We start from the raw sequence: 16,147 nt of genomic DNA, 5'->3' as shown, positions 1-16,147 counted from the left end.
CAGGCCTGGTCCTCTCTCGTCCAACACTGTCGTCACTCCTCCTTTTATCCTTCCGGAGCTCCACCGTGGGACTCGAGACCGGTGAGTGACGCAGGTGTCGTGCATTAGCATTTACTCCACCGGCCTCGCTCCGTTCCAGCGGCTCTCGGCCCCGCCCCTCTCGTCACAATATATATATATATATGTATAGTGTATGTGTGTGTGTATGTATAAGTCTTAGTTGAAGTACTAAAATTACTAAAACTAAAACTGAAATAAAAATAAATGAAAGCTGAATAAAAATATTTTTTTTAAATCAAAAGCTAATAAAAATGACAAAACCACATAAATGAATGAAAACCTAAACTAAAATTAAAATGAAAACTGAAAAAAAAAAAATTAAAGCTAATTTGCAATATTAATAAACATTATAGTAGTACATAAAAATACTGAAGCAACACTGATAGTAATTAGCATAAATGTTGATAATAATAAATGCACAATTTATAAATGTTTTTTTTTTATTTATAGTCTACAATTAATTTTTAATACACTTTTATTTTATTTTATTTTATTTCTGGTCTTATCATGCGTGATTTATTCAGTGCAAGGTGTGTTTTATGTATTTTTTTTTATTTTAATTTTTTTAGAGTGTTTTGACAACTTACTTTTGGATGACATCATGAATTCCTCTTGCTTTTCAAGCACTACCCTTCCCACCTGACTCTTTTTGATACGTAATGGCAAATTTTCATTATCCAGTCAATTTCTGATTAACAAAACCAAGGCCCATCCTACATGTCTTCTCTCTGAATATCTCGTTTCATTCTAAAAGTTACCGATTATGCAAATGAAATGGGTTGTGAATGGCTTCACGCTGACTTTAAAACAATATCTCAGTGTCAATGCTTATGTTAATAATTGTTATAACCCGTAGCTCTTTTTTTTATATCTAATGGCTGTTGAACATCTGTTAGGCACAGTATGATGCTTTTTAAGCAACACATTCTGTTAATTTCTGTTAATAGCTAAATTTTATTCACCTAACACCCTACCCAAACATGCGCTGCGGTTCACAACAGCTGAAGACCAGCAGCAAGCTACGATTAGACCTAGCAAAACTCTGCTGTATTGATTTTCTGTCCTGGGGGTGCAACGCACATGCCAGTGAATGGGCTACAAAGGGAATTAATTTGTAGGTAAGCACATTAGTTTCCTGTCAAACGCTTCTCCTCCTCTCTCTGAAAACTGGGTGGAATATTAAGAGCAGAACTTACTAGAATCTGGGTCTCCAATTGAGATATTGATCTCAGGAAGTAGACCAGAGTCCTTCAAGCCGGTCTAAGCTAAGAAAGAGATGTTATGTCTCTAGCAGGCCTGCCCCTCAGAGAGAGAAGATTCAGAAGCACACTGTTGCATTGGTTCCCATAAAACTTTGCTATGAATGTTACTGTGGAACCTTAAATTTTAGAGAAAGAAGTTTGAAAACAAAAAGCTCAGTCACAGGTGGGGGAAAATGTATGATTGGTTGATGGTTTCACTAGTATCAAGATTATTCTGAACTATGAAGGCAGGGAAAATATATATGGAAAAATAAATACATTTCACACTTTTAAGAGCCCTCATCACTCCCAAGAAAAGTCTGTAAAAATAGGGCCCAATGGTAATATGCAGGAATTGTAGTGTATTGATATTTTATCATATTTTTCATGTTGAGTTTTCACTGGTGTTTTACCCATATTATGGATTGCACAATGAATTGTGTGTGTTTTAGCATTATAGGAAATGTCCGTAAACTTAACAGGCAGAAAAGTACCAGTACCTATTCTGTTTTTATACTGATTTCTTCTCACATTGAAAAACAAATGAGTAAACTTGCATAATCTACTGTAAAATAATGGGTGAAAAAGTATTTATTAAGTGTTGTGGAAAAAGTCGGGGTGTGCTTATTTTTTTCCCCACAGAACAACTGAATTTCTGTTTTAATTTTGTTCACATATATTTATTTATATATATATATATATATATATATATATAAGCACTATAAGTTATATGTACATACATACACACATCCATCATTACTGTCTAAATAAAGTTTTATTTTATTTTATTTTATTATTTTTTGGAAAATTTCCTGTGCAAAATGTGCCATGGCCATTCTGAGTGGTTGCCAGGGTGTAGCTATGTCGTTGCTAAGGGGTTTTGAGTGTTTTTAGCATGTTGCTGGCACACCTCTCCTCAGTAAGTTACATGATTTGAGGTTTCATTAATGTCTGTAGCAGAAGCTGATTGCCCAAACACTCTTTCCGCCTTCTGTATATTCAAATAAATCTCATCTGCACATTTCTCCATTAACTTCATCTAAATCTCTTTTTCAGGCATGAAACGAATCCATGCACTTACCATTCAAGCCAACTATGAGCTGAGGATTGACCTGGAGGACTTCGAGAACAGTACCTCCTTTGCAAAGTATGGCTCTTTTGGAGTGGGTTTGTTCTCTGTTGACCCCGACGAGGATGGCTACCCACTGAGCATCGCAGACTACTCTGGCACAGCAGGTATGCTATACACATTATTCTGCCTTTTACCGAGAGTTCCTGCAGTGTGGAGCCAAAAACTATTACATTTATTGCAAAGGCAGAGGTCTCACAGCAAGTCATAGGTCATAGTGTCCTGCTTTTAAAGCTCTGTATTCTTAAGACATCCTGCACAACAGCAATTCAATCGTGAACCTGCATTGATGTCTGGAGCCAAAGTTCATGTCAGGTTTAATGGGGAGCCTCAAGTAAACGCTGGTAAAAGCTCTTCGGTTGATATGTAGTCTTGCCTAGACAGACTTTTGACAGATTATTCTGGCCAAGAACATCCACTTTAGACCACAAGAGACAATTTAATTGACATTTTTTGTGTCCAGTTTCATTACAAATTTTTTTTTTCCCATTTAGGGGCATAAATCAGAAATATCACCGCCAGTCTCTTGCAAAAAATAACACATAAAATAAAAATATTAAAACAATTTATGATGAAAATTAATGTCAACGTAAAAATAATATGTAGTGATTATTTCACCAGCAAATATAAGGCGATTAAAACTGCCTTAAAACTGTGCATGCATGTAAGTATTTGTTATATATGAGTCAGATTTGTGAGAAAATTTGTAGTCAGAGTTGTGAGAAAATACGATGCGTGTCAGATCTGCGTCATGTTCAGCTGCGGCAGCTCTGAAAGCAGTCAAAATAACCTAATAACCCAGCTGCTGTGATGTCTGTAAATCAAAGAATAAAAGAAAAAAGAGGAAATCAATAACTTTTGTAGCTTTAAGGATTCATCTATATTTAGAATTTAGTGTTTGACAACATTATTCAATTTCTGTATATTTCCTACTTGCTGAAGGGCACAGGACGCCCCTGGACAGCACAAATAAATGTATATGTGACTAGTGCTGGCAAAATGAGTCACAATAAGCAAATTTTCAAAAATGAGTATTCTCTATTAAAAAACCTTTTGAAGTTGATAGATTCTGCATTTTTTTAGAAAAATCTAGTTTTCTGAAGGTTCCAAAATAAAATCACCTAGCAACCATACCTTAAAATCTCTGGTAATACCACCAAATTCAGCACAAGTCCAAACCCATATCTATAGGAAAAATATATGTTCAACTTTTTTTTTCCCCCATGATGCCACAATGCACCGCGTGGGGTGTTTTGACCAATCACAGAAGAAGTTATTGCGACTAGAAGTGTGTATCTTCACTTGCCTCACAATTCGATTCGATTACCATTCAGAGGGTAACGATTCGATTATTAAACGATTCTTGATGCATCACAATGCATCTTTTCCTCCCAATTCTTTTATTAATTATAATTACTATATTAATCATAATATAGTTATTTTTGATATTTTATCTTTGTTATTAAAAATAAGAACAAAGATGCAAATAAACTGTAGATTCATTCAAGTAAGAAAAACAAATAATCAAATGTAAAAATCACTGCATAATCTTTAGTGTTTTCATTACAAATAAAGTAGTTCAGTCTAGAGCAGCAAGTGATTCCCTTTTTTCTTTTATTGTTGGATTAACATTGAGATAGACGGCCTATATATTAAGACCTACTGTAATGGACAGATCTACTATTATGTTACACATCAGATTTTTTCCCCCAACAGTTAACCAAACGTTCACTTAAGATAAAACGGATTATGTTTGCATGAATACTTGCCAAGACAGATATTTTGAAATACTGTAATTCTGTGTGTATGTGTATATCGGGATTGCACGCTGTCTGAGAGGCGTCTTTGTGTGCACGCTTCAGATGTGTCAGTCAGCACAAATAAGATCCTTTTCACGGCTTATCTCTCTTAATAACTCTTTTAACTTCAATCAAGTCCTGCACTTTATATTCTCATTCCTGCATGTTCCTTTCAAAACCGAAACCAAAATGTCAGACGCAAGTGCTTTGCTTTCAATGGACAAATGCAACTTTTTAAAACAAAGAAGGTAGACCTCTCAGAAAACGTACAAATAAAGATTTTAGATGTTTAATTACTATTTGGAGCATTGGGATCGCTAGACAAGGGCTTAATGAGCTCATTTTTGTGAAAAACTCAAATTTGACCAAAATTGACATTTTTCTCTTGTTTTGCCAGCATGGGTCACATGTATAAATATATATGTGTGTGTGTGTTAGCAAAGTTTTTGTATTCGAAACAAGAATAGAAACTATCATGAGAATCACAAGACTAATTTAAAGTTTCCTGCCCTGTTGTCAGCGGTGTTTAGATATATTCCTGCTGCACGCAAAGCAATGGGGCCGTAGGTTATCGCCTGCACCGAGGCGAAGTGATGAGCAATTCTCACTGCTTCACCTGCGCTGTCGCCGGGGCCTCTTTTTAACATTAATTGGGTCCTGCTCTCTATTATTCTCAGGTGTTTCTCCCCGAGCACTGCCCTCCTCGCTGGGGCCGGACACAGGCATGACCTTCGCTGTGTGCCAGAAAGGGCAGGGATAATGAAGCCGTAGAATACATCTATGGCATTCCAGTAAAGCAGACACTCGGCTTATTATGGGAGACGTAAACAAACACTCCTATTAACATAAATCAAGAGGAGAATACTGCATTCACGCGTCTAATTAGCGAGGCTGTCTTAAACATCCCCCGCTGGAGGAGTCATGCCACATTGATTTCCAATCTTATCAATTACGTCTTGTTTGGACTCTTACGCCGCTGTCTGGATTAAAATGCACGCATGGTCGTATAAAGCATTAATGTGTACATGAATGGTATGTTGGACTGACCATAAGCATTAAAGTCACATTTAGATTTTTCGTCTGAGCTGTGGTTGCTCAAGTATGAAACTTAGTTTTGAATGAAATGCTGAGAGAGATCAACATAGATTGAATGTTTTAGCACAATGAAATCAAAACAGCCATTTTTTCAAGAGTAGGCATTAGTGTGGAACAAAACAGCAGCTGAGAAACAAAAAGAAATAAAGACCAAAACCGTGGCTCCTAGAGGGCAACATTGTGAGGTGTCCTTGACACCTTTAATAACGGTTTGTCAGACAAATAGCACGTCCCTCCTCAGAGTCCAACCATCACAGAAATTAGAAAGGAAAAATTCTGTCACAAGGTCATTGGTAAAAGGCACATCGTGGCCATAGATCAGATGAAAACAATTGAATGTGGCAGGCAGCTTAAAATTCAACAAACAGCAGGATTTTAATATATTCTCACTTTATCTGATGCACTTTCTCTGAACACAAAGTATCCATTTATCTGATATTAACAATAGAGTAAGAAAACTTGCTGATACAGCATTTTAATTTAGGTTTTGATTATTTTCAAGTGGTTTGGGACATAATCTGGTTTCAACTGACCATATTGTCCCAGCTTAAGGTGTTCAAGTTAGTTTGGAACACATTACTGGTACAAGGTGTTCTACCAGCTGAAACAGCTTGGTTCAGTTAACCATCTTGACCAACTTCGACCATAATATTTTTTAAACATTCAGTTCCTTTTAAATATGTAGCCTACTATTATCTAAAATGATAGATAGATAGATAGATAGATAGATAGATAGATAGATAGATAGATAGAACAGCTGTCGGAAAGTGTTTTAGCGATTGTGTGTTGATGCTGAAGTACCGATTTGATATGACATTATTTCAATATGACAGTGCATCCCTATGGAGATTTTGATGAGCCATACCCCAGAATCCTCTATTTTTCATGCATTACTGTGATGTTTTTTGCAGCTGAGATAAAAAAAGAAGATCTTTTGGTGTAAATGTGTGCCTCACACACCCTTTTCTTGCATGCTAGAATTTCCATATCATAACTGCTTTCAGTGCACAAGCATGCTGTCTTTAATGCTGATCTGTTTAATGAAAGGCCTTTATGATAGCGTAGAGAAAGAGCGCTCAGCCACAGCAGGGATCTCTGGGAAGATAAAATTACCTGAGATGAGTTTTTACACCCATGATACCCTGCTCTCTGTAAACACTTTGAGTGCTAATACAGTACCAACTTCAAAGCGCACTAATGACAGTTTTGCAAGCACACAGAAATTTTTTCACTACCATTAGCGAGGCCAGAGTAAGAAGTGAAATTGCATGTGAGCATTTGATTATTTTGTAACAATGCTTGTCCAAGTAGAGGAGTGTATAATTTCTCTCTGATGTTGCAGTGTTTTTCGGCATTAACACGATTATGTATTCATGCGCATAGCTAATGACTCGTATCGCCCTCCTGTGTGGGTCTGTCTCAAGACATTTCATAAAAGTCTGAGATGCACCTTCATGCTGACACGCTACACACCCCCTCAGGTGTACAAATTGTGAGGTCTGTTTTGCACAGAATCTGCAATTTACTGCAATGATTAATCATCTCATTCTAGCAAGTGATTTTTTTTTCAGTGTTGTTTGTATGATTGGGTGTTCTTTGAAATGTAACACTTTATGAATATTACAACATATTACTATTGCAGAGGCCGCTTGTTAAGATTTGTTCATATATATATATATATATAGAGAGAGAGAGAGAGAGAGAGAGAGAGAGAAAGAGTAAAGGATATCCTTCAAGCAGCTTTCCCTGCTGAAAGAATGATTTTAAACCAGCCTGAGCTGGCTAGCTAGATTCCAGAGCTCATTAGGCTGGTCTGTTTTGGTTTTCAAGTAGTTTTGGGCATTTTTCAGTTGGCTGACCAGCTAAGCCAACTGGTTTAAGCTGACAACATTGTACCAGCTTGAGGTGTAATTTTTTTATTTATTTTTTTACAACATGATAGCTAGTTTAGAACATGTTACTACACCAAGGTGTTCTACCAGCTTGACCAACATGGTTCAGTTAACCATCTACACCAACTTTGACGAGATAATGACTGTAAGTGAATTTTGATTTGATTAGATGACAGAATTCAAATTTTTGTGTGGACTATCTCTTTAAACCAGTTTAAGAAGGTTAGCAAGTCTCCAAAGCTCATTAGACTGGTCTGTTTTAATGTTTTTTTTTTTTTTTCAAGTGGTTTGGGGCATTTTGCAGCCATCTTAAACCAGTTTAACCTCGTTTAAGCTGACCACAGCTTACTGACTTAAGGTGTTTTGGTTTGTTTTTGGATTATGATAGTTAGTTTGGAACTTGTTACTGTTCCAAAGTGTTCTACCAGCTCTAACGAGCTTGACCAACATGCTCCAGTTAATTATCTAAACCAGCTTTGACCTGCTGACTGTAAATGGCTAAAAGGGATAATCCACCCTAAAATGAAAATTCTGTCATTATTTACTCACCCTCATGTTGCTCCAAACCTGTATGACTTACTTTCTTCTGTGGAACTTAAAAGTCTTTTGAAGAAAATCTTTTGAAGAATGTTGATAATACAATGAAGGTCAATGGGAACCGAAGCTGGTTACCAACATTCTTCAAAAGAACCTTTTTTTGATTCCTGGAAAAAAAAAATAGTCATACAGGTTTAGAACAACATGAGGGTGAAGATCTTAAAAGAATGTCCAAATCAAACAGTTTTGGTTCCTGTTGACTTCTATTTTATGGACACAAAATGCAACGGAAGTCAATGGGAACCAAAATCTTAGCCATGGTGGGAGACCATGTAGTACAGCTTAAACCAGCTTGAGACAGCCAAAGACCATAAATGACCTTCTTATACATGTTGCAAACCAGGTAAAGCCAGTAAAGCCAGCTCATGTGTCATTTTTCTGCAGGCAACATCTCCACATCTGTTCATTAGCTCTCCTTTGACAGTCCAGGCACTGTCATTTTACACCACCATCATTCTGCTGATTCGTTATCTGCTAGCCTAGCTGCACACTGCAACATTATGTCCCTGAAACATACATCACAGAGCTCAGCTTAATAAGAGCACATTAGTGGCAGCGCATTAACATGCTCCTCTCTTTAGTTTCTGTCTCTCTCTCCTCATCACAATGTCAGTATGCAGCTATAAACATACCAAGGTGATTGTGAAATGTTTTGCTCCTCAATATATGAGCCTATAAGCAGTGTTTTAGCATCACTATTCTAAACAATTGGATTTTATGGATTTATGAAGGCTTTAAAAAGCAAATATAAATGCATTAATGACTATGATATATATGACTATATATATATATATATACTGTATATACTGTATATATATAATTATTATTATTTTAAATTTTTTTTGAAAGAAGCCTTTTTTGGTCACCAAGACTGGATTTATCTGATCAAATATACAGTAAAAACAGTAATATTGTGAAATATTATTACAATTTGAAATAACTGTTTTCTATTTGAACATATTTTAAAATGTAATTTATTCCTGTGATTCAAAGCAGAATTTTCAGCAGCCATTACTCCAATCTTTAGTATCACATAATCCTTCAGAAATCATTCTAATATGCTAATATGATTTGGTGCTCAACATTTCTTATTATTATCAGTGTTGAAACAGTTGTGCTGCTTAATATTTTTGTGGAAACAGCTATTTATTTTTTCAGGACTCTTATATAAAGATAAAAGATAAAAAGTACAGCATTTAATTAAAATAATTTATTTGTATCAATGTAAAAGTCACTTTTGATCGATTTATTGAATCCTTTGCTGTAATATTGATTGCTTAAAAAAAATTTTTTTTTTCAAACTTTTGAACAGTGTTGTATTAATAACACTATAAAAATAAATAAATAAATAACTTTGTCTATAGTTTTCAAGCACAGGATTGTTTAAATCAATAAAGTTCAATAGAAACTAGCTTGCATTCTCTCATTCACTTGATTATGAATTTTATTGCTTTGTTTTTCTTTTTTAGCCCTATATTGTAAAATACAAAAATATTTTGCAATCAATTTAGGAGGGAAAATTATAAAAAAAAAAAAAAAACACAATCAATTAAATTAAAAATGTACTTTTTTTCCCCCAATATTTGTGTATTTTTATATTTATCACACTTTGTTTTAAGGTTCCATTTGAGTTAGGATGATGCTTACGATGTAGACTGTAGACAGCAAGGTAGCTCACTATGTTTTGGAACAAAACTTCTTTTATTTGTTGAAACTGTGTACTGTTTTACTGCAGTAATCTAAACTTTCCATGACACGGATAAACAAAGACGTTGCGGTTGAGTGACTCACTTGTTCTTTTGTTTCTGTCTCTTTTTCTCGCCATCCCCATCTCTCACATGCTCACTCCTCCACCCTTCCTCTGTCTTTCTCAATCTGTCTTTCCATCACGCATTGATCCGACGCTGCAGGCGACTCGCTGCTCAAACACAACGGGATGAAATTCACCACTAAGGACAAGGACAACGACCACTCTGAGAATAACTGCGCGTCCTTCTACCACGGCGCCTGGTGGTACCGCAACTGCCACACCTCCAACCTCAACGGACAGTACCTGCGCGGCCAACACACCTCGTATGCCGACGGCATCGAGTGGTCGTCGTGGACGGGTTGGCAGTATTCGCTGAAGTTCTCCGAGATGAAGATTAGGCCAACCAAGGAGGAGAATAAATGAGTGAGAACTAGAAAACTTGACTAGAAGAGCTCAAAGAGGGCTGTAGGTGTTAGAGACACTCAATGCAGAAACGCAAGAACTTTCCGGCGACAACCTCTTTCTCATGTTTCTGTTTCTATTCATCTTTCAATTCCCGTTTTCCCACCATCTTGTAGTGTTTGTGCTAATGCCGAATGGGCCGATGTTTTTCTCTTGTTCTATTGTTCACATCTCTGAATATTATTACGAAACTTTGCAGGTATTGTCAAAAATGTACTAATGAAAAAAAAAATCGATAGTCGTCTAAAAAAAATACAAAATAAAACAAACAAAAAATACTTCTGTAGCTGTGACATTTAGCAAGAACGTGTAGCTTTTCATAAAAATAAAGACTTTTAACTCTTCAGACATCCGACGGAGAGGCAGCTTGTCCTATGTTATTTTCGTTCAGTGCTTAATCAATAACTCGTAGTTAAACATGACAAGGTTGCTATTGGTGTGTCCAGCCCCTGCTGTAATATCTGGGAGGTAACTAGATTTTCCCACATGTCGAGTAAATATGTTATTGACCACCAGAGATGGTCAAAGAGAATATGTGTCACAGTGGTGGCTTTCAGAGTGATGGGCCAGTACAGGCACATTTTTCACTCTGACAGGTCAGTCGGTGGAAGGTTTATCAGTGGAGAAGCTGAACGTCTCTAAGAAAGCACAATAACCCTTTGGTGTTACTGGCGGATAGAAGAGTGTTGGATTTTATCTTATGCACAGTAGGTCAGATTCACCTGAAATCACGATGAGATGGATTGACGGAGCTTTAAGGCTTAATCTTGGAGAAGATCTGAGAACTGAACTTTTTTTTGTTGTTGTTGTTGTGAACAGACTGACCCTTCTGGTTTAATTGTCAGATCATCCTGCTGATCATTTCAGTAGCTTATTTAGTAGCTCATTAGTTTGCCACCAGTATATGATCATGTATTAATTTAATGGCATTTGTTTCAGGTAAATTGTGAAGTTTTCAAAATCTTTTGCTTAAAGGAATAGTTTACCCTAAAATGCAAAGTGTCGAGATTTAAACTGCAGTTAGGTATTTAAAGCACACATATTTTACCCATTTTTCACAAAAACAAACCTGTGTGTGTGTGTGTGTGTGTGTGTGTGATTCTTCAGTGACTCTTTCTGTACATTACATCGTTACACCAGTAGGTGGTGATAAAACACATTTTATCGTTATGAGTGAATCATTGAATCATTTACTCACCTGATTTGTTCATAAATATGCTGATTAATTCAGGAACAATAAAAAAAATACTCTTTATGAGCAAATTGCTGAATCATTTACTGATTTGTTCAAAATAATGAATCATTCAGAAAGTTTGTTGCCCAGAGAAGTGCAACGGTTCTGTTCTGACTTTGAATCTATTTTCATTGATGATGCAAAACTAAAGTACACTGAAAAAAATGTTTCGTTCATCCAATTAAAAAAATTGAGGGTAATGATTCACATCTATATTTTTTAACTTGAGCCAATGAAAAATAAATAACTTGCCCTTAGGGAATGAAACATTTTTTTCAGTGTATCTGCCAATACAGTCTGGGTAAAATGTAAGTTGCTCAGTATTTTTGCATTATTTAACTGTTGGATAAAATCATGAGGGTGAGTGTAACTGATATCACAGATTTTTGGGTAAACTATTCTCAATGCTTTTCTATCTGTTTGTATTTGTTTGCTTTTTTACATATGCCGACTTGACTCACTAATTTCTTTCTTTCATTTAATTTATAGCACTGACAATGAACATGTTACCTTTACATACAATCCACTTGCAATGTCCTTTTACCCACTTACATGTGTTTTACGTGTCTTTGTATTAGTTTTGATAACACAGTTTTGAACTTGTCAACCTGCTGTTTTATTTGTACTCTAATGCCATTTATCCTGCGATATCCATGTTAACTGACCCAGTGTTTAGAATGTGAAAATCATCTTCATAACTTCATTTGTAGCTTTATATTTAATGTGTACATTGATTATCCTGTCAAATATGAACATTGTCTGCACTTTAAACAGCAACATCAAAATAGTCCTTTCGGTTTCGAAATGTTTTACAATCAGTTTTGTATCTATACTGGAAGGAATTAAAAAAAAAAAAAGTTTTATTAATTAAAGGATAACTAATCCCACAGAGTATTTTAAAAATGCAAAGCATTTCGATATCAACCTGCTTTATTGTTCACCCATGTTTCAATGGACAATTTACAGAATATACTTCAATGCCAACCACTACTGAAAAACCAATTCACCACCGTCAGAGAAGCTCAAAACTACAACAGAGAGAACGGCTGTCACAGCCCAACCAAACGGATGAGTTTTGATCAAGTTTGTGACACATTCTCGCTCAATAAAGTGAACTACAGGTGTTTCTGTGGGGTGAAATTGTTTAAGATGAACGCCTCAATGTAGATTGAGTTTCACGGTCAATTCTCTCTGGAAACCGTAGGAGGGCCAATAAAATACACCTCACCTCATCCCGCCATGTTTTCCTTGCTCTCCGCAGGTATTTTAAAAGAAATGTTGTTCTTTTTGGGTATGAACCTGATAAATGTAAGGTATGGACTGAGAATGGTTTTGTTGCGTCAAAGGAGAGAAAGTGCGACAGCTACTGCTTTTTTGAAATGACAGATTCTCAGTTCATGGCCCCAGTCGCTTTCTGTGAACTTCTTGGAACTCAGGAACCCCTGCCGATGGCCTCTCAAACTACACCTGTCTGCTGACGGCGCTTGCCAGTCATCCATGTAAATAATTTAACCGTGAAATTGAGCATGTCTTGCAGTATAACAACTCCCCAGGATGACAAGAGGATGTTTTCCTTTCTCTACACATCCTGCCCTCCCTAACATCCCCAAACCTACAAACCCATCCTTCTGACCAGCTATGAAAGTGAACGCAGATCTACTGTACACTATTAACATTTGGTATGCTCCGCTACATTTTGGAAATTACGATGGACTCATGTTCCATTTTTAGGTCTTGTATTAGCAGTATTTTTTGTTGATCATTAAAATGTGTTCAGTGTGACATTTAATACACATCCACAGTTTCTAACATACTCTCTTACAGTGTGACTGGGGCACTTCCTCTGACGGAAGAAGTAGACTAATTCCACCTTAGCAGTTTGGGAGTGAATGTCAGCTGAGGTCAGCTCATTAGCTGGTAATTGACTAGGTAGGCCAAGAATAGATCCCTAGGTAAAGCTTTTTTTTATGTGAATATTGCAACTGTCACATTTGCCTTGCTTTTAAATATTTGCAAATGTGACAATCTCAGGCCTAGATGGAATAATGAGGCTCTCAAGAGATGGATGTTTCAAGAATGTCATGAAAACGTATGACATTAAATGGAGGAATGGAGACATTTTGCCTTTTTCTGTGATTCTCCTATGGAAAGGAAAATGGTTAATATCCAGCAATCATGCAACATTCATTTTCATAAGATGACAGCAGCCTCCTTTTTTAACTTTTTTATTTCCTAACATAACTTCATAAATCCTGAAATATTTAAGACTGGATGTGAAACAGCTCAGACAGCTTTTTAGGAGTTTGCATTGTTTAAGGCACTTTTCATGAATTTTGTGTCCCATTACTTTAGAGCATTAGTGTTTGTATTTGATGTGCTTGATGTGTGGCTATTATGTAACATAAAATTAACCTAGCATGAAAAGCAACCACTAGGTAGAGTAAAAAGAAAAAAGAAATAAATAACATACATACATATATAAATAGAAATAGCCTGTCTATTTTTTGGGACTTTGTATTTCCAGATATTGGGCTTTTGATTGTATTCAACAATTAAAATAATGCAAAAAATAAAAAAGTAATATTGCCCATATTCGTTGAGTTGATATTCCAAGTCATTGTTTATTATTAAATTATTTAAAATTATATTTATTAAAATTGTGACACCCAGTAAATGACACCACTAGGACCCTGTTACTGTGTATTATTTAGTTCACCCTCCTAACACGGTTAATGGAAAGTCCCTAAGTAATAGAACAATAATTTTTGAAAAGGTTACTAGCTCTGCAAAAGGGACATTTCACACTAAATTCTATTAAAACTGAAGAACAACTGCCAATACACCCTTGTAAAACAATAACAGCAAAAACTCTATTGCAACAACACTAAAAATCCAATATGCAAAGGTTTTACTCTTTCAATTCATTTTTCATCTGATCAAAGCTGCATTTATCTGATCAAAAATACTGTTAAAATTGTGAAATATTACATTTTAAAATAAGTGTTTTATATCATAATATATTTTAAAATGTAATTAATTCCTGTGATGCAAAGCTGAATTTTCAGCATCATTACTCTTTCTTTCAATATGGTACTGACATTCATGACTATTTGTTTTTGTGAGAATCAATCATGTATTATCTCTTATGTGTGGTGAAAGAGAATGACTCTGCAGGTTCTTCCAAGAACACAGTTGCAGTATCTGTGTTTCAGGAAGTGTTAGAATGATGTGCATCTACTCAGCAGACCTCAGGACCAAAACCATTGAGGGATGCATTAGAAGCGAGAGGCGTGCTGATGGAACGCTTCAGATATTCAACACTCAACAAGTCATAAACACATCTGGCTCCTTATCTCCACCCCCCAATATCCTCATGCCCATACTTGTCTTCCACCCAGACAGATTTACAGAAGATGCTGCCCGATACTTCGCCTCTCTGTTTCCAGCACACTAGATGCCATTTGGGGCCTCCCGACCAGCCCGATCGATAAGGCCCATCGCATTTTAAGCTTTTGCATTCTACTCAGCAGAACTCAGGATCAAAACCAAGTGAGGGATGCATCAGCAGCGAGAGGTGTGCTGATGGAACGCTTCAGATATTCAACACTCAGCAAGTCATAAACACATCTGGCTCCTTATCTCCACCCCCCAATATCCTCATGCCCATACTTGTCTTCCACCCAGACAGATTTACAGAAGATGCTGCCCGATACTTCGCCTCTCTGTTTCCAGCACACTAGATGCCATTTGGGGCCTCCCGACCAGCCCGATCGATAAGGCCCATCGCATTTTAAGCTTTTGCATCATGAGGTTTCTGTATTATTGAATTGCATCTTCTCACAGTGATTCATGAGGGTACAAACATCTTCTTTTTTCACAGAAACCTCTTGGGCCCCTTACCAGCAACCTGCTGCAGTCATTTTGATGCACTGGTCCCTCATGTGATTGCTGTTTAATGAAAAACAGGCCAGCATTGCCCTGCTCTCCTATTACAGAGTAATTGATTTGAGGTGAAGAATGTCCCTTGTAGAGGTGAATAGTTTTACCCAAGTCATTAATCCCTTCAACCAGATATTGAAACCCCCCTGACTGCCCTCTTTAGCAAAAATTATCTCCCTTGCTCGCTTTCCCTCACACTCTTATCATCTAATCGGCTTCTGATTTGGCTCAGTTTAAGATTTATATGTATCATCTCATAATGTTCCACGGACCATCATTCACTATTTATCAGCAATTATCTGGTTGCCATTGACTTCCATATTTTTTTTTTCCTACTATGGAAGTCAATGGCAACCACCAACTGTTTGATTACCAGCAATCTTCAAAATATCTTCTTTTGTGTTCAACAAAAGAAAGCAACTCATACAGGGTTGGAACGACATGAGGGTGAGTAAATGATGACAAAATTTTCATTTTTGGGTGAACTATCCCTTTAACTGAAGCATTAAGTCTTTAGGACAATTATGTAGTCAAATATTCCAAGTGTGAAGGTCAGAGATTCAAACATGAATTCTACAGAGAATAAATGACACAGCAAAGTGTCTCACTGCATGGTTTCTGTGTTATTCAATATTCATCACCAGAAGAACCACATTTTTGGTTAAAATCTCATTAAGAATTGCTTCATTTTACAAACAGAAATGAACAGCACATGATTAAATTCACTGGTTTGCACGAAGGCTTCATTTTATTTAATAGAGTAGTATAAAAATAATGATAATACACAAGGATTAATATATGTTTAATACATTTTACTGTTATTCAATAAATGTTACTGTTATTATCATATCAATTATATCAATATTAATAATAATACTTTATTATTACCTATCATTTATATACAGTACATGAAATAAGGCCAAGGTCAAGCATGATAATCAAAATAGGA

The 16,147-nt window shown here is 36.2% G+C and overlaps 1 protein-coding gene across 1 annotated transcript in view; it reads left to right on the top strand.

The window, feature by feature from the left end:
• Positions 1-10,278, top strand: part of LOC107674298 (fibrinogen C domain-containing protein 1-like) — a 39,614-nt gene extending 29,336 nt beyond the window's left edge. Inside the window, exons 3-4 of the mRNA XM_016468236.1 lie at positions 2,358-2,537; positions 9,724-10,278. Coding sequence (XP_016323722.1) covers positions 2,358-2,537; positions 9,724-9,986 — 443 coding nt within the window. The 3' untranslated portion in view covers positions 9,987-10,278. The remainder of the gene's footprint in view (positions 1-2,357; positions 2,538-9,723) is intronic.
• Positions 10,279-16,147: the final 5,869 nt, after the last annotated feature.

Source organism: Sinocyclocheilus anshuiensis, unplaced genomic scaffold, assembly GCF_001515605.1.
Source record: "Sinocyclocheilus anshuiensis isolate Anshui unplaced genomic scaffold, SAMN03320099.WGS_v1.1 scaffold188, whole genome shotgun sequence".
NCBI classification, from domain to species: Eukaryota; Metazoa; Chordata; class Actinopteri; order Cypriniformes; family Cyprinidae; genus Sinocyclocheilus; species Sinocyclocheilus anshuiensis.
The sequence above is the reverse complement of the archived record's forward strand: the minus strand, read 5'-3'. Positions and strand labels throughout refer to the sequence as shown.